This window comes from Aythya fuligula, chromosome 3 (assembly GCF_009819795.1).
Source record: "Aythya fuligula isolate bAytFul2 chromosome 3, bAytFul2.pri, whole genome shotgun sequence".
In the NCBI taxonomy this organism is placed as follows: domain Eukaryota; kingdom Metazoa; phylum Chordata; class Aves; order Anseriformes; family Anatidae; genus Aythya; species Aythya fuligula.
The window spans coordinates 108,807,530-108,826,850 of NC_045561.1; the positions used below are offsets into that span (position 1 = coordinate 108,807,530).

General features: G+C 36.6%; 1 protein-coding gene across 2 annotated transcripts in view; it reads right to left on the reverse strand.

Annotated features, from left to right (window-relative positions):
- Positions 1-18,819, reverse strand: part of WDR35 (WD repeat domain 35) — a 39,955-nt gene extending 21,136 nt beyond the window's left edge. Inside the window, exons 1-12 of one of the 2 annotated variants that reach the window (XM_032184965.1) lie at positions 18,708-18,819; positions 18,413-18,530; positions 17,569-17,640; positions 15,850-15,942; positions 14,832-14,960; positions 14,480-14,613; positions 12,902-13,067; positions 12,659-12,804; positions 10,918-11,043; positions 7,808-7,993; positions 7,212-7,244; positions 5,072-5,132 (exon numbers count right to left, since the gene is read on the reverse strand). In XM_032184965.1, coding sequence (XP_032040856.1) covers positions 5,072-5,132; positions 7,212-7,244; positions 7,808-7,993; positions 10,918-11,043; positions 12,659-12,804; positions 12,902-13,067; positions 14,480-14,613; positions 14,832-14,960; positions 15,850-15,942; positions 17,569-17,640; positions 18,413-18,530; positions 18,708-18,731 — 1,288 coding nt within the window. In that variant the 5' untranslated portion in view covers positions 18,732-18,819. The remainder of the gene's footprint in view (positions 1-5,071; positions 5,133-7,211; positions 7,245-7,807; positions 7,994-10,917; positions 11,044-12,658; positions 12,805-12,901; positions 13,068-14,479; positions 14,614-14,831; positions 14,961-15,849; positions 15,943-17,568; positions 17,641-18,412; positions 18,531-18,707) is intronic. The other variant, XM_032184966.1, reaches the window with a different exon arrangement.
- Between the last annotated feature and the right edge of the window lie 502 nt (positions 18,820-19,321).

Here is a 19,321-nt window from a genome sequence, read left to right on the forward strand (position 1 = left end):
GTAAGGACCTTCCCCTTCTTTGCAACAGCAGGCCAAATTATGGCTGGGTTGAAGCCAAATATGAACATTTCACCCAGCACAGACACAACCATCAGGATCATTCAAACACACATCTGGAAGAGAAGCATCTGTCTGTGGGAAGTGACCGTTTTGCAAAATTGCCTACATAACAAAAGCAATTACACAATGGTGGGACGCAGGTTATTTTTTTTCTAGAATTGATTAGATGCTTTATACTGGACAATCACTGAACAGTCAAAACACCAAACCAAAAGAGACAACAACCCATGTAGAAATATCTGGGAGTAGGGAACTAGAGCACAAATTTCTCCCTTCCCACCTCAGAGCCTTAAGCATTGGGCTACACTGCTCCTAAAACGCTTTCCATCTTGGCTGCAGAACAGCCTAGCTTCAGAAGGAAAGAATGTCCCAGTCACCCCACATTTGGGTTGCTGCTGGGCAGGGAAGGAAGGAATGGCTCACATCCTTTGTGGAAAGGGAAAGATGCTCATTTCAGTCCTTCCATGGACTGAGGAAGACCTAGAATCCCTTTCTAGGCAGCTGATGTAACTACTTAGTTTCCTAAGTATTATTCCTAAGAGTAGGAAATTATTATCTTCTCTTACAGTGACCTCAACTTTAACAGCAGTTAATCTTTGGAAGTTAGGCATCAGCGCCCTTCAAAGAATTCGTACTTTTACTCAAGCAGACAGAAAAGCAAGCACATTAAGTCAGAAGGCTGCAAGACATCTGGAAACTTCTCTGCTCAGCATTTCTACTGCATAGCAGCTTCCGTGGTAAGCATGGACTTCAATTTTGTAGTTCTTTCTATTGATACTGGGCATAGCTAACTTCAGTATTAAGGTCTTATTTTTCAGATTTTCAAAATATGTATGAAATACATTTAAACAGGTGTTTTATTTTTCAGTGATCCAATACTGAAAAGGATTAACTACACTATACCACTAAAACAATGGCAGCATGTGAAACAACTGCCCTCTACATTTTCTAGGGCCCCTATGATTCTCTTTGACACTCATTTCTCTTTGCTGTTCCATCACAACACCTCCTCCACGAAAGAAAGCAGCTTTATTTTCTTAGATAACCAAGAAACAGAGAACACCTGCTTTCATGTCTAATCTTCTTAAAAAAATAGTAGATGGAAAAGGCACTATCCATGACTATAGTACTTTACTGCATGAAAAAGCCAAGATACTTTTTAGTGTATGGAATAGAATATACAAACACGAGAGAGACAAGTAATCCCATCTAAATCTGATGGAAAGGAAGCAACCTGACAGAGACACACAAGAGGAAACTATGTTTTCACACGAGCTTCTGTTACAGCTGCAAAATCCTGAAAACTGGAACTAATTCAGTCCAAACAGTATCATCTACCTAATTTTGGAGCTTGATTCAAACGTCTCTAGAGGAGAGATATGAAGAGAAGAAAATAGCGGGCAACAGCAGGGACAACTGAACTGCACACAGAACAACTCCTGAATTACCACAGTTTACAGAATGCTAAGAAATTCTAAAAATCACTTGTAAAAATGAATAACTTTAAAATGACCAACTGTAAATGAAAGCAATTCAAGTGCTGTTTCGCATCTAGCTCAGCCAACCTTGTTAAAGTGGCTAGGAGGGAGGCAAGACAGAGGTGGTTGACACCCAGCGTTCAGAAGGCATTTGGACGATGCCCTCATTAAGATTGTTTAACTTCTGGTTAGCCCTGAAGTGGCCCAGCAGTTGGACTGGATCTCTGAAGGTCCCTTCCAAGTGAACTATTCTGTTCTATCACAGCAAGGCCATGACTCCTTCAGCTCTCTGCCTCTAGTCTGCCCATATGCTGAGCAGCCCGTTTTATTCATTTCACTGGGCACTAATACGCGTGTGAAAGATAACACTTAACTGTCAATGCTCCTAAGCATGTGTAAGATGACATAATCCAGCCCGAGTGACATTTTCTTAGCAGATACCATCTGTTATGTTTCCATTAAAAATATATTATATAAGAAGATATTTAACCTCCTGTAATTTATGTTTAGTTACTCGTGAAAGGACTTTGACAACAGGTCTGTAAGCCTGTGAAACAAGCACAGAAGGAAGTGTTGGTTAATTTTTGTACCTTTGCAGGATGGGATATTATGCTAGACAATTAAGAAAGGTTTAATTTATAGGCTAGCAAACACTAGCTATTCTGGAGGACACTATTAACACAGCACGGCAAACAAAGGAAGAAAGATGCTTTGGACAAAATAAAGAGGAAAATGAGGTAGGGTTTTAAGGTGTAACCATCAATCAGTGTCTACAGAAAGAATAAGGACAAAGTGATAACCTTCCACCACATAATGACCGATTAATTCCTTTTAGCCACCATTAGCAAAAGTAAACATTAGGAAGGTAATGACATAATTAATAATTTAGCAGAATAAAGGGAATAATCCGAGTTTTTGTTAGTCCTTCTTAAACTACTGGGTTTTGAGCCAAACAATGTAAGATTTGCATCTCCTGAGGACAAATCAAACATTACACACTGTCAGTTACTTTATCACTAGGAGATCACTTTTTGAAACAATTTAATAAGATATTATAAGAATTAACAATGCATACAAATTGTGTTTTAACACACATTCTCAGACGCATAATTCAAATGCTTTGTCAGCTACTTAACATCCCTTGATTAGGGGTCTTTTTTTTTCCTCCACTATCAATTTCCTACCAGGTTGCAGCCCAAGAGTCCTGCAGGATACTGAAGACTCAAGGAGAAGTAAAATCTTTATGCTCAGTAGAGCATCAGGTGTTCACTATTTCAACAAGAGGCAGTCTGGAAAAGCCAAAGATACTTTCTGTTCAGTATGCAATAATCAACACAATCATAAAATATAGTTTAGACTCACAGGAGTCAAGAGCACTCACTTAAGAGGAGCAGTAAGTAAGCAGGAGCACAGAAATACCAAGTGGTCTGTTAAGGAACTTCCTATCACATAGGAAGGCATTTTTCACAAACATTTGTGAAAAATCAAATAAATCAAATTAAATAAAAGTGACAATATCAGCATTTTTAAACATATATGAAAGATGGTACTTTTAATTTTTAACGAAGAGCTCAAAACAAGTTAACAAAATTATTTTCTGAACTAAATGCAGAGATTTATTCTTTCATTAAGAAATGAAAAATTGTTTTGGAAAGAAAAGAAACAAGATTTTCACAGACAGACAGCATATTTTTCACAAGTCAAAACCAGCTCTCCAATAATCATGGGTAAGAGATATGCTAATTTTGTTTTCATAGCGCTTATATCTTATAAATAATTACTCCCACCTGATAAAATAATTATAATTAACATAAAAGCTGATTTTCTTCATTTATTGACAATTCTTTTCTTAGAAGTTATGAACAAAGTGGAAAAAAACAGAGAGTTAAGTTACAGCCTTCAAAGTTGTGCAAGGTCTCCACTCTATACTGTCCTCAACAAGGCAATCCAGCTGCTTAAGTTCAGCACCCTGTCCAACTGGAACAATTATACCTTCTGCTACCAAGAAGCACTGTGACACACAGTGCAGTATACTGTATATGCAGACCTTGACTGCATACTAATACCTATATCATGTAAGGTCAATTTGTACAAGGAAAATATTTCAAGTTGTTCCACAACGCGACAACAAAGGAAAGCAACTATGATAAAACCAATGCAATGTGTTCTGAAAGCATTTGAACTTACACTTTGGCTTTTCACTTTACCTTCAATCCCTTCTCTAAGTTTGGTGGGCTAACTTTAAAGTCTTACAGGATGCATGTATTAAAAATAAAGTTGAATCTTTGGCTGTGGTTACTATACATAAATGAAAGACTTGCTTTTTACATCTGAACTACTGAAACTATAAAAATTCTTCAAGATTCCTCAAGCATGCAAATAGTCCTAACCTCAAGTATTTATCCTTCTGTGAGGATGAAGACTGTAAGGATTTTCACACATGAACTCACATTAGCAGAGAGCGTTGTCAGCCTATGTACTAAATCGTCTGACACCAGAGGGAACAGTAGCAGATTATGGACAACTTAGTTAAGCTAAAGGAAAGAGAGAAGCTTTTTCCAGATTGTTTCATCTCCTCAGGAAAATTCAAATACTGTTGCAACAACTGTAACTCTTAATTAAGTGTCATTTCTCTAACTGTTTTCAGCCACCGGAGAAGATTCTTTTGTAGAGATGGTTGTAGGAGACAGGTAGTAATGGGGGAAAACAAAGAAACTGCTACCTTTTATTTATTGTCATTATAAACAAACAATCACAGATTGATTTAGAAAGCTCACATAAACAGAACACAAGAAAATGGAAAGTTTAAAAGCAGAGTTAGAGATGTACACACAAAGCTAATTTTAACTGTTTGAGTGGGATCATCCCATCTAATTTTAGACATCTCTGACAGAGATGAGCTGGTTGCCCTGGGCTTCTTTGTATCCAATGCAGAGGGAACAGGCCCCTTTCAGGAATGATTCATGCAACTTATTTTAGATGACAGCTGTAAAATGAGTTAAAACGTGCCCTATGAGTCCCTAATTCCTCCTCCCCTCACCCCAATCCCACCTGTCAAGGAAGTCCAGGAGACTAGTAAGCAATACAGACATCTTATGGGGGGCAAGGGTGGGGAGACACCACACAACAACCCATGCACATCACCACCATATCCACTAACTTCAGTTCTCGATTGTTTATTTTTTTCCAATCCATCCACTGTAAAATTTGTGTATTGAATTTCCTGAGCATTTTATTCCTGAAGATTCTGATGTAACACCATGCTTGTAAAAGGTGGCAAGAGGGAATCAAATTGATGTGACTAAAATTATCTTCTCATTTAGTGTCATCTCAATTATGAGACTAAAAAATACCACAGCATTTCATACCCATTCCATAGGACAAGGAAGTCATTTATCAGAGCAGAATACTTTACATTTTAATTACAATCTACAATATAGGACATGAATTTTGCAATATGTGTATTTGACTCAAGGCTGATTTCCTCCTGCTATTACCAAAAAAATGAACCGTGAGTGTTGCAAATTGCTTACCAATATCAATATATTTTGGGTCCAAGGGAGTACCAATAGAATTGCAGAGAACCAGCACATACTGTAGGGAAATAAACATAAGTATTATTAACAGCACATGTATCTGTAAATTAGTAAGCTGTACAAGGCTGTCTGCGAAGGCATATCTCATAGCCCACATTTCACACAACCTAACACTGATCAGCAACACAAAACAGAAGGACTATGGCTGCAGTAAATACAAAGATGCTTACATGATAGTAACGTGGTATTTGCCAATTAACACTATAAACAAAGCCAAGCACGAAGCAGGAAAACAACCAGCTGTTCTAAGCACAGGAGCAAGTCAATCAGACAACATACACTAGGTAGGATGTACCACTAGTGGGGTCCACAGACAACGTGCTAGTGACACAGCCAGCCTCACTCCCCTGCTCTGTGGAGCACACACTGCACTGACATTATTTACTAGCATGAGCAATACACTAGCAGTTATTCAGCAACTCAGCTCTTGCCTAGCTGTGTATGCAAAGGATAATCTGACAAACTGCAACAGGCCATCTCGCCAGCCCACAGAAGTAAGGGCTCTTGTTTTAGTCTTAGTAGAACTTGATGTTGAACCTCCAGAGGGCTGGATCATAAGAACAGTGAGTAGGGCTATCCCTCCACCAAAATGTAACATAGGTGCTGAAAACTGACTGGTTTTGTTAGTTTTGCCCCTCATGTAATCCTGCTTTGGAAAGCTTTAAGTCAGCACAGATATCTCAGACTGGCCTGTTAAATTCAGGAGGATGAAAATACAAAAAGTGCTTAGACACCAACACTCGTTGGTTGCTTCAGTGTGCCTGTGCATGCATTTTTCCAGATATGAATCAAGGGTTAAATAGCTTTATTACCATCACACAGGGAAATACAAGCATTTTGAAAGAGAAACATGGAAATTAAGTAGCAATTTCTACTGCAGACTCTAAATTCAAAAAACAGTGCTGCCAGAACTTGAATCACCTAAGAGCTGGCATTCTGACTCTCCAGGAAAAGGAAGATAATTAGCTGTTCATTAGCTGCTTTGCTATCTGGCCAATTAATGTAATTGTGTAATCGCTGTACATCTTACGCTTTAAACTGCCAGATTAAAAGCTATCAATAATAAGAGAATAGCAGACTTTATAGAATTTAGGGTTTTGTCTACTATATGAACTATATTTTTTCAGAGAAAAAGATCTAAACAGGGAATTATTTTCATTAAATTCTATTTTTTCCTGGTAACAAAACCAGAAATATCCCTCAAAAATATTTTTTTTATTTCTTTGTCAAGTTAAATTTTCAGCCAGCATTCTCAGTTTTCCCTTTTCTGAAAAAAATACATTGAGGCTCCACCTCTGTAGGAGGCCACAACTGGCTTTTTAACTGCTTACTGCTTGTTTCTACTACATTAACATAAATTGAATAAAGAGTGAATGCTGGAGAAGAATTAATCTTTTATTCCCACTTTACTTATTTCTGAGACTCGAGGTCAGCAGATCAGAGACGACCAAGGAATGATGGAGACTGAGACTGCATGAGCTACACCAGGTGGCGTTAGGACCAAGCAGTTTGCACTGTCTGATTTGCTCAAAGCTGAAGCCTCACTGTGGGTATCAAAACTGAGTTCTCTGTAACTTACCAACACTCACTTCTTCCTGCAATGCTTTTAAACAGTTCCTGCCAAAATTAGTCTTTTTTGCTCCATCAGCTATTGCACAGTTTACCCTCTTGAAATCACAACCCTAATGACTGAAACTTATTGCAAAACACATCTGTTTTTTCAGAAAGCAACTCTAATGAACTACTACCAAAAGGGTAAGTTCGTTTACTTCAGTTCCTAAAAGCTGATCCCCATAGCATTAAAGATGAGTCTGGAGCCATTTCAAAAGAATTTAAACATGGTAATTACCATGTAATTTTCAGACAGTAAAATTAAATCTCTTATTTATTTTCAAGAAAGTTACACTAAATCCCACCACTCTTTGCTTCATGTTTTAAAAATGCAACCCAGAAAATCCCATTTCATTGCACTCAATTTCACCAAAAGGCCTTGTCCACGTGTACCATATTTTCAGACCTTATCATAGCATGCCATTTATTACACAATCAAGCAAAGCGGCACTTAAACACTTTTTACCGTGGCGCCAATTGACTCCATCTCATGCTCCTCCTTTGTAAGCAATATAGAAAATAATTCAGAAATGAACCCAGTAAGAAAATCTGTGACAGTTAATGTTAACTGAATATACATTATCCAAAGGATATCTCTATCCTATAATCTGTCACTAGATTTTTTTTTAAAAAAGGCAATTTGTTGTAACAAGCATTTATATCACCTAAGAGTTGTCCCTTTCTTAATTTCATTTTTCCAGTTCCAACTATTAAATATTTCTTAACATCCCAATGTTTTCCTACTTCTAGTGAATTTATTATTTTTAAAATATGTCTAAAGAAACAGCCATTCCGAAGGCTGCACTTTTCATTAAGTTACTAGTGGCTACAAGGAGGCAAAAAAAAAAAAAGGTAGTAAACAGGTTCTGCACATTTTTGCTGTTATTTTGTTGCTTTTCTTTGTTTTAGACATGGAACCTATTCAATTGCCTTTCCGTCAAATGACAACTAGTGACACACACTGAGACAGATTCAGAATGTTACATACCACCTTATTCTAGCTGTAAAACACTGCCATGTGCAACAGGGTGTTTCAAGTGAAATTTAAAAGAAAGATTATACCTGAGGTTGATCTTCATCCGCTTTAGTTGCTAAAACACAGAAGTCTCCATAAGTCGTTATGGAAATCAGGCTCTTGACATATTTCACGTATTTCTCATTGTTTTTTGTATCCCAGAAAACTACACAGTACTCTGGACGATCGGGTCGGGTGTATGCATAAACCACCGTATTGGAGCAGTAACCCCACTGCCAAAGAGAGACAACTTTGATAAATCCTGCAAGAAATTCCACTAGTTCAATCATTCATTTTTCACAGCTAAGAGAAAGTGTTTGTTTAATATACATGATCAGCATTTCATGTTCTTTACCTGTCACGTGATGACCTGATATTTAGAGTATATGAATACAGTCCTGGTAATAATTTATTTGCATAATTTGGGAAAAGAAGCCTTCCTATCACACAAAATAACCTGTCCCAATCAGAATTGGAAGATCATTCTCAAATTGAGAAGACTTCACCTTCCCTTGTTTCCTCCTTGTTCAGAACACAGAAATACCCACTGTGATGAGGGCTTTGTCATGAAAATGTTTACTCTGACAAGTGATTTGGAAAATCAACATTAATTTCCTGGGGGAAGATAGCAAACACCTCAAACAGTGCAATTTCTGAAGCAGACCAAATAAGCAATTATGTTAGAGCACTAAAATAACTCACATCATTTCTTTAATATTAACAACATGAGAAAAAATCCTCCCCTCCCCCCTAGAAGAACAGAACTATTTATATTGCAAGGAGGGAAAAAAAAAGGCAAAATGAAAAATAGAACATTCAAACACTATAAAAAACTATGAAGATGTATTTGATTGCATTCAACTAAATTATAGAAATTAATAATAAAAAACATTTCCAACATATAAGAAACAGTTCGTAAAACAGTTACCAATATAATCAGATAAGAACATAACAGTAGTAAAGTGTATTATTCATTGGAGGATGACATGCATCTTTCACCATAAAAGTATTTAACATTGAAGCTGGGTATATTACCAACAGATTAGAGTTTATTTGCTACAGCAATCATTTGAACACATCTTTTTTTCACTTTAATGTAATAATAAAAAGGAAAAAAGCCACCAGCTTACAAACGCTATTTCTAAAACTGAGGTTCCAAATTATTATTAATTTGAAAACCATGCCTGATCCAGAAATACACATGGTCTCGCAGATACTGAAGTGTTTAGGAAAAGCAGTATATGTATTCCAGACGTGTGTTATACACGTCCCAGCACAAGCATCAAGTAGCATTTCCTGCAAGACTATCTTCCACCTCAAATTTCCAAAGCTTCTTCCAGCAGACTTGTAACAAACTATTTGCTTCCTGCATTGCTTCCTGGCAGCTTTGTTTTTAAAACTCACTGACCAGTGATGTTCCACTACCACGTGGAACAATATATTTAAATACAGGTGCACTATGTTCCTCACATAATTCTCTCTCTCTCTTTAATCACAGTGGTTATGCACCGATGATTAAAGAACATACTCTGTGCTGGGACAAAAAAAAAATATACAATACTGTACACGGGACAGTAACCACTTTAAAAAAAAAAAAAACAACACAGTTAGGACTATTTTACTTACAGTTTAGAAAAACACCAACACTGATTTGGTAGACAGATAAAAATATTCTTTAGGCTTGGCTGAATACAGACTTGCAAGTTTATTGGGAATTTAAATATAAATAGAAAATACACCTATCAGGTTGCACTCATCTCCACTGTTCCAGGTTCTACACATCCCTCCTGGTTCAAACTATCAATTCACCGCCACAACATGACAGTAAATGTGCAAACAATTCCTAGTGTGTCACTTAATTCAATCAGTTTGACTAAAGAGCAATGAAAATACTAGAGCCATTCCTGTAGCCTTACCTACAGGACAGCCTTAACCACTGCCAAATTCAGCATCATGCTCAATTCTGTTAATACTAACAGAGCACACATTTCCTTACTATGAAAATAGAACCACAAATTCATTATAAGAACAATCGGTAAGTCATTGCATCACCAATAAAGTCACACACATTTCACTAAAGCTTCGCTAGCGTTGATAAAATAGAAATCATAAATTAAGCACTGATTTATATGCTAGGCTTCAAAAAAAAAAATGTAGTAATGATATGACCTAGTCAAAAACTCCACTGAAATTTTAATTAAAAGCTGACCTGAATAAATCCAAAATCTGGAAGAAGTTACTGGTCACAGACAGGGAAAAGAGCATGTAAGAAACATTGTCCCTACATTAACTTACGGTGTGGTCTTAATCCAAAACTCTAACAAGTAGCCAAATACCAGAGTATTAGTTTTATTTTTCTTGTTGGATTAAAAAAAAGAAAAAAAAAAAAAGTTTGCTTTTAAATAAAAGATCTGAAAAAAGTCACTCTATTTTGCATACATAACTAAAAATAAAAAGAAAGACCAACTCCACAGTGACTATAGCACCTACCCAGTACATAGGAAATGTTTCCAATATGCTTCAGTAAATATTTACCCAACCATGCTAACACCATGGAACAACTCCAATAGGAGAGAGTGAAAGAACTGTGACACAGCCACTACACTTCTGTTCCTTGAACCTTGGTCTTCTCAAAGGAAGGCTGAAAGTGGAGGGAATAAAACTTCATATTGTCCTCTGAGTGCTCCCCTTATCACTGACTAGCCCTAGGCCTCTACCCAGGCTCTGTCTTTGGAAAGTTAGCCAAAGCAATTCACAACAGAGCTCAGGAATGGGATCAGCACACATGATAAGGTTCCAATGCTTCAGTTTATCTGCTTACCTCTTTTCACATAACTGTAAACATGCGCACAGAAACCCATTTCATAGCAAAAAAGAGTCCATAATACAATAACCTGAGTCTCCACATTACAGCTATTACAGGACAAGAAAACTATTTCTTGCCCAATGAGAAAAAAAATTGCCAGTAAAAAGACTTGTATTTTGCACTTACCTTCCACAAGTAGCTTCTGCATTGTATCTGATTGGCTTAGAAATCTATTTATCACCTAACTATCCCTTTATCCTCTAGTTAGGCAGCATCTTCTTTTGCTTTCAATCAAATTCCCTAGTCAGATTTCCTAGTCAGTTTCCTGCTAGGTGCAACATAACCACTTACCTTATAATCTGGCCGAATGTTTGCAAAATATATGTAAGAATCAACAGCTAGTGCAATTTTCAGTCCACTTCCCTCCCAAGACAAGGCTGACATCTGCTTGCCGGGAACCTTCAGTGTGCGCAAATGCTTGTTGAAAAAAAAATAAAAAGATATTGAACATATCTAGGAAAACTGCTCCAAAACACAACAGTTTTGCTGTTTCATGAAATACAAACTTGTAAATTTTCTTTGCAGTACCTCGTAATGACTCCCAAATTACCATACACATGCAAACAAGGGCAGGGTATTTAATATGCATAAGCATTCATTTGTCTTTATCATTCTTTTTTTTTTTTTTGCCAGAAAGAAAACATTTAATTTGCATACCAATTGAGTCATAGTTCAAACTTAGAAAAATAAACAATACAGAATGACAGTATAAACATTTTTCCTTTGGTTGGTAATCTAAACCACTTTTATTATTTCAATTACTATTAAAATAAACACAACAGTACTGATACCTGACATGCCTCAGAAGTTTCACTGTCACTGGCAGTAAGTCTATAAATTATATTAAGTCAGTTGACATACAACACCTTTAACTACAGCTGATAGTTTAAACAAATAGAGATATATACCTGATCTATATCAAGAGCATACATTGAATCAGCTGCATACATACGGAATTTGCAGTAAGGCAATGGACATTTTCTTTGTCCCTGTATCTCCTGCCCTTCAAAAAGGCTAAGAAGGGTAGTTAGATGTCCATTTAGCATTTAATGGCAAAGAGATATACTTCCCTTTTTTTAATAGATCTTTATTTTGTTAGAGTATCTGAAGTTGAACAAATGAATTGAAAGAAATTAATGTTTTCAAACACTATAACCATAGTCCCCAGTCGACTTGTTTGTGGGAAGCTCTTTGGTTGCTACTTCTTAATTCCTTTCACAACATAGCTCCCTGCTCTATCCTTAACATAGTTACCCTGATGGCTGACCAGATATTTCCTCTGTGCAAGGGACAAAGCTTCTTCACACTTACACTTAACACTAACTTAGTGGTTTCTAGATGTAGTACTAGAAGGGCAAGTGAAAGTAATGAAATTACATTCTAAAGCAAAAATAGCATTATAGCAAAATTGCTTCTCAATTGTTGAACCTTTACCATCTTATACAAAAAGATAGAAATACAAAAGCTTTCAGAGAACAAGATCCCCAACATGACAAAGATCAGAAACAGCTTACTTTTTGTAAGATTTCTGAGCTCTTAGTGATACCAGATGCCATTTTCTCAGTTCTACTGATTCCACAGAAGGGAGCATTCACTGCCCTATTGTAAGCTCCTAATCTAGAGATGCCTGGGTCTCTTACAGAGCTGGCAGAGAAAGACAAGCACTTCCAGGTTTGATACACACACATTAAGTTAGCTTCATAATTGCTGCCTAAACATTCCAAGTTATTAACTGTAGTGCGAATTCAGATACCTAAGTCAGGTGTCCAAAGTCCAATACTATACACATCCTACAATTTAGTGTTATGTGAGATGCTCTAGGATTTTCCATCTGGCCAGCAATTTGCTGTTCTAAAGGGGGACCCAATCCTCTTTCATGCTTCCAGATCCAAGTGGATGTCATAGATACTTAAGAGCAAGTTAAAACCACTAAACATTTTGGCATCCAAGTACCACCAGTAATGAACACATAGGCAAAACAAGCTAAAATAAAGAACATATTAGACTGTATAAACATATTAAATATTTTTACCTCACCAAACGGAGTGTAGAACTGCACAATATTTACATTGTTATCTTGAGAAGTTGCTTTTAGGGAGCCAGCCACTGCCAACACACTTCCACAATGGTTCCACTGAATACATACTACATTCATACCAGTGTCGATCAAGATAGGATCTAGTTTTTAAAGAAATAAACATCAAAAATCTAAACACATGTAGACATGTTGGGTCAAGAACAGCTCAGTAATTAGCATCCCACGTTTTGCACCTACTCTGGTCATTCTCATCTCTCATTATCTGGCATCTTCCATTATCATAACAGACAGCGAGACAGGGACAATCTGGTTCGACGTAGCCTTCTGTACCATGGTACCAATGTATTCCAGCAATACGGAATGCTCCAGTTAAGTTTGCCAAACAACTCAGTTTCATTTTCACCTAGGCAAGAATGGTTAATTATTTAAAGTCATACATAACATGCTATTTAGAGGAACAATTTATAGGTTAACTGATATACTGCAAAAGAGAGTATATGGGCAAAACTGTTCTCCTGCACAAAGAAAAGTTTTGACTTTATCAAAAATTTAATAGTTTGAAAGAGTTCCTTATTCAAGGCTGGATAAGACATAAGAACACATTTAATTACAAAGAAGAACTTCTGGCATTTTCACACTTTGAAAAGTAACTTAAAAAGTAAACATGCACTTGCACAAAAGCTGCACATGACCACGCAACGAACCCCACTGGAACTCCACAAAATATAAAAAAGATTTCAAACCACTCCTGGCCACAAGTTCTGTTGTTGTTGTTGTTATTTTTTTGACTATTTTTTTAAATAACCCTCCTGTTACTTTTTTTCTAGGCAAAAGACTCTTACTTGATATTCTAATTTGGGTATTATTGTTTCAATTATTTTCAAATATTATTTAAGGTAAGCTTACTCTTGTAACAATTATAATTAGTGTGCATCCTTCAAAGAATGCCCTGAACAGATAAGAATGCATGTAGATCACTTTGAAGGGGGCTGCCAGGTAACTTAAGGGAAGAATTAAGGAAAAAAGGACAAGTGTAAATATTGTTGAGAAAAGGAAGGACTGGTAGGACAACTTATTTAAGGAATCTCAGTAATTTATAGCACATGTTAGAAACATCATAATACACACAGCAGGAAGAAACAAGAGCGGATTAAAGAAAAGAGCATGGGAAGGGTAACAGCTTCTCATGGAAGGAAAGAAAAAAGAAAATTCACCATAATAGCATCTGAAAAACAAACAATATGGTTTCAGATACATTGCTCTTCCCAAAGTGAACGTTTTACTTCTGCTTAGTGTTTTATCATAGTTATTCTAATATTCTAAATAAGTAGATTAAAAAAATAAGTAAACAACCACTGCAGGAATGTAGCAATATTGTAGTTATTTCCACCATTTTTACCGCTTATTACCAGGTTTCCTCTGAAGCATGCAACATTCCTTACATAATGAAGAATGACAGGATCAGTAGGAAAATAAACTAAAGCTTTATTCTAAAAGTACACTAGTACTTTTAACATGAACTTAATTTAATTTAGATACTATCACCATATACTATCACCATACATATTTTTACATTTTCACTAACTATTGCAAAGCAAAAAGGCATTTGCTGCCATGATAATCATTTCGCTACCAAGAATAAAATATTTATAATGTACTTCTTTTCTTGAAATATTTTCATTAAAAATGAAGTGCTGCTGCAGCAAGTTTGAATATAAATACTGTACAAAGAACCACACATGAAATAAATTAAGAGGAAGTAAATTTTTATGCATGTTAAAGTTAATATCTTTATTATACCAACCATAAACTTACAATAAAATTTCCCTGACTGTCATAAATGTGAATTTCTCCATTTGACATTCCAAAGAGCAAAACTTTGCTATCAGAGGACCAGGTCACATGGCACAGGTGTGTACCTTTCAAGTCTTTCCCCCAGATGCGATTGCCTGTAACATAACATTTATTGTACTTAATAATCATACCACAAAACTAAAAATAAGATGCATGTTAGCAGTATAGAAACTGAAACCGCTGAAGTTCAAAGCAACAACTATTAAAGTAAATATTAATTGTACTTATATGCATAAACAGAGCTGCTACATACATGACACTTAAAAATGGAAGCTATATAACACCACAACAATTAGCAGAGCTTAAGTTTTACCATCCACAGATCCAACAATCACAGCTCCATCTTCATACACAATACAAATCTTCTGTCCGTCAGCATTCCAGCTCATACTTCGAACAACAGATTTATTTCTGTTGTTAATCATCTCTTCATACCAAGCACCTATTAGGAACAAATGAAAAACTGAGTCATACTTCTAATTTGAGAACCCTCTAGCAGATTCAAGAAACACGCTATCATTGAATTCAAAGAGCAAAAACACTCTCAGTTAAAAAGATAATGCAAATTGGATGATAACAACATTTGATACTAATATAAATTCCAGGAGTTGTTAAAAACAAAATAGTACAAAAACACAAAAAGTTTATAAGAATTACCAACAAATTAAACTAGGTATTCAATAAAATGGAAAAACGTCAAGTGTCTGCTTATAAAAACAAAGACAGGACAAAGACCGGATAACAAGTTATATATGATTGCAATATAATATGTAACAAAAAGCTATAGGAACAAACTGTTCTGGAAAGGAATTAAAAAAACGTTGTTCCACCCATTCTGTAAAAACTCCAGCAAGACTATACCAGTGTGAAATCCAGTGTTCAGGTGTGAGTTACTTATTCCCCCCAAAAATATCGACAAACAATAAATAAGAGAGGAGAGCCAAAGTTTGAGAGTACGAAGTAATTTACAGGTTCTTCTCAAAAACTAGAAGAGATTATTTATGTCCTTCTTTTTATTGTTCAACACATTATTTTTCTCCAAAGAAATAAAGTAACAGATTTAAAATAAGAGATCTGTAGCAGTTTAACCAAGCACATGGCTAAGCACCAGTATCTTTTCCTAAGATACCTCTGGAAGACAGATTCCTTTTCATAAGCAACACTACGAAAAATTTAGATGACAATTACAATAAGAACTTGGAAAATGTTTTGTATCTATTTCAGGTTTTAAAATCTGCAAAATAAGAACTCTGAAAAAGAACCATTAAAACTGCTAAATGATTTCCCACAAGTGGAATATTATTCAGTCTCAAAGTTGTCCTGTAGCGTACCTTTATACATCATCCACACGATGATGAGCCCATTTTGATCACTGGTTGTTAGTTTGTGATACTGCTCATTCCATGTCACCACTTGCACAGAACCTAGAGGATTATACAAATCTTGTGTTTATGCCATTTAAATACATTAAGGAAAACCACCACACACAACTTTATCACTCCGGAGTTTACAGGAATTTGCACTGCCGAGATTGATTTAGTTTTAGGCATTCTTATTACACCACTCCTTTCCTCTTCCAAAATTCTGCTCTAATTGGATCCTCCTGGTCCTTTATTCACCCACTTGAGCAACATCCTCTCTAAATTCTACCCAGAATATTGTTTCAGTAACCAAAACCCAAACGATAGTTTTACAGTTTGACTTAAGAGACTTTTTGTCCTCCTCTTCAAAAAATAACTCGATCCTCAGTAGAGCTGCAGTTTGAAAACATAATCTCCCTCCTGATTACCAAAAAGAGCACTCTGCACACAGCTCCTTCAGATCAAGTTTCATGTGGGATCCTCCTCACGAACATTTAACTTGACTTGAAACATCTTCAAACAGTTTTTTAACAACCATCTTATTTCATCAGTTCAATACTGGGTATGAACTTGGCCTCTTCCAGCATCACACACTTCCACTTCTTCACCAGTGGTTATGCATTTCCTCTGTATCCTTTTCATTTCTCCAGATTTCAGTCACAAGCTTTACCAACAGACACAGTCAAAGATATCCTGAATATCAGAGATTTTTGAGGGGAACCGTAAACTATTTCACAATCAAAGACATCCATTCAAAATATCCACTAAACCAATTCTTCAAAATTAATTTCTTCCATCATGTTTAACCAGGCCCCTAAAGTAATCTGTTGCCAAGTTTCAACTACAAATAATCATAAGAGACCATTCCTTCTAATTTTCTAAAGATTTCAGCATTCTCTTTGTATCTCCCTTTCTGTGGATGATGACCATTTAACATGTAAGAGTTTGATTCCTCCCTGACTTCCCTGTATTCAATGTTTACTTTCAGAAATACTTCAGCCTGTTTTCTAACCTCTGTAAACTTTGTATACCATGCTGCAGTCTACATACATATGTAATTTGTCAATAAGAAGAGAAAATAAAGACATTTTGAAAACAGAGATGAGATTTACTGAATTGTGACTTCTTCAGAAGAAAATGTAAAGCTGCCATAACATAAGCAAATCTTAGATATTATCAAAAAATAATTAAAAAAAATAAGTTCCTCTGTGATAGAACGCATACAATAGTATCATCCACTTTAGTATCAATCAATTCTTCTTTTTCAGGAAAATGAATGGGGCCCAAGTAATTTAGAAAGTCACATAGATTAAGCTGAAAGGTCAAAGTTTATAAGCCTAACCATGGAAAACACATCAGCAAAACGTAAGTTGTTGTAGGCAGAACCTGGCTTGATTTGCACAGCATGCCTTGTGCATCATGCATACCACACCAGCCAGAAGAATTGAGGTGAGGTTACATCAGTCAAACCCGTAATTCATTCACAAATCATGAAAGATTAACTACAGGTCTTTCATCAGCTAACTTAGTAAAAGTAGATATTCAACCTGTTACATACGCGATCTTCACGCTGATATCCTTTATTTTAGTCTTTTAATTAAAAATTGGAGAAAAATTACTCTATCAACTTCCCCAAATCCTGTATTTTTCATTCTAATCAAAATACATTAAATGCTCAAGGAGACTTACCACTATGACCTTCAAGAGTTTGATTCATAGAAAGATTACTAGGAGCTGCAAGTCCCTTTATTTTTGCTTCATCTAAAAATAACAAAAACAATTATAAAATAAACCTAATAAAGCATACCTATTACTGTAATAACGCTTCAGCTCTAATTACTGGTTTTAATTGTTAAAATAATTCCCCTAAAAATAGACAGAAAGTGTATCTATAGGATGGATTTTTCCATTCCTCAGTTCAAGGTATTTGCTACCCATATCTGTCATCCAAATTCGGATGCTCACTAAGCCTGAGCAACTTTTCAGAAACAAACCAAAAACAGCAAAGAAAACATATGGCTATCACAACTTATTTACTTTTAGAAAGAGTTTTAAAAGAACTAGAAAATTAATTGAAGTTCACTTTTCTCAGAGCATACTCATCCTATTTCAAGGGAATATACAACTTTTTCCTTAGATTAATGGTAGAGAACATTAAAAAAAAAATAGTGAAATGATTATGAAAATAAACAGGAAGTCCACATAGCAATAACAAAAATGAAGCGTATGCCCTGAAAGAAGAAGCACTGAAGAGTTCAGTAGATATAAAACTACTTATCAGCTAGATAAGTAGTACCTATAAAAGCTAGATAAATGACAGGCATATCATGTGAAACAAGCTAAAGGAAAACAATGTTCAGAAGAAAGCAGCAACACCTTTGACACTTATACAAATCTATAAACATCTGCGTACAGGCTTCAGATGTATGCCATGCTGTTAAGTTAGAGAATTGGAAGGAGTTGTGTTTTCAGAATACTGAAGTGTGGTGGATTTTATTCTTAAGAAAAAAAGAAAAAAAAAAAACTCAGTTACCTGTCTGTGTTTCTAACTTTAAAACTTTCAGTAATCCATCCTCTCCGCCACAGGCTATGAACCCTTCATTCTTATTCCAGGAAATACATCTTAACTGAACATTACCAGGAACCGCAATCTGAAAAAGAAATATTTTGCGTCTGCACCTTGTTAAGAACCAACTTTTAGTTTAAACTCCCCCGAGAGCACCTCAACAGAGGCACCTATGAGAACGCAGCAGCGAACTACGGACACATTAGCACACCCGGAACGACAATAGCAGTCAGTCAGGCTTATAACCCAGCCCCGGCAGCACCTTCTTGCACAGGTAGATGAACATCGTGAGGGGGGAGCGGCGGCCGAGGGGCTCCGAGCGCCCCGCCCCGACCGGCGGCGTTCCCGGGGCCTGCCCGCACTCGGCGCCGCCGTCGCCCTGGCAACCGCCGCCGGAAGCGCGCCGCGGGAGAGATGCTGCCCTACTTCCGGGAGGGCGGCCCGCCCCTGGCATGGCGGGGGGGCGAAGGGGGTGGGAAGAAGGGGGAGGAGTTGGGGTGGTCTGCTTCGGGGAGGAGTTGGCGGTAAGCAGTTGGTAAAGGGCGTGCTGCTTTTAAATAAAGGAAAATAAAAGTGTTTGTGAATTACTTGTGTGTCGTGTTTTGGTATTGTTTGACAGAATCACAGAATCATCTGGGTTGGAATAGACCCCAAAGATAACCGAGCCCAACCTCTGACCTAATGCTAACAGTCCTCCACTAAACCATATCACTAAGCTCTACATCTAAACGTCTTTTAAAGACCTCCAGGGATGGTGACTCCACCGCTTCCCTGGGCAGCCCATTCCAATGTCTAACAACCATTTCAGTAAAGAAGTTCTTCCTAATATCCAACCTGAAACTCCCCTGGCGCAACTTTAGCCCATTCCCCCTTGTT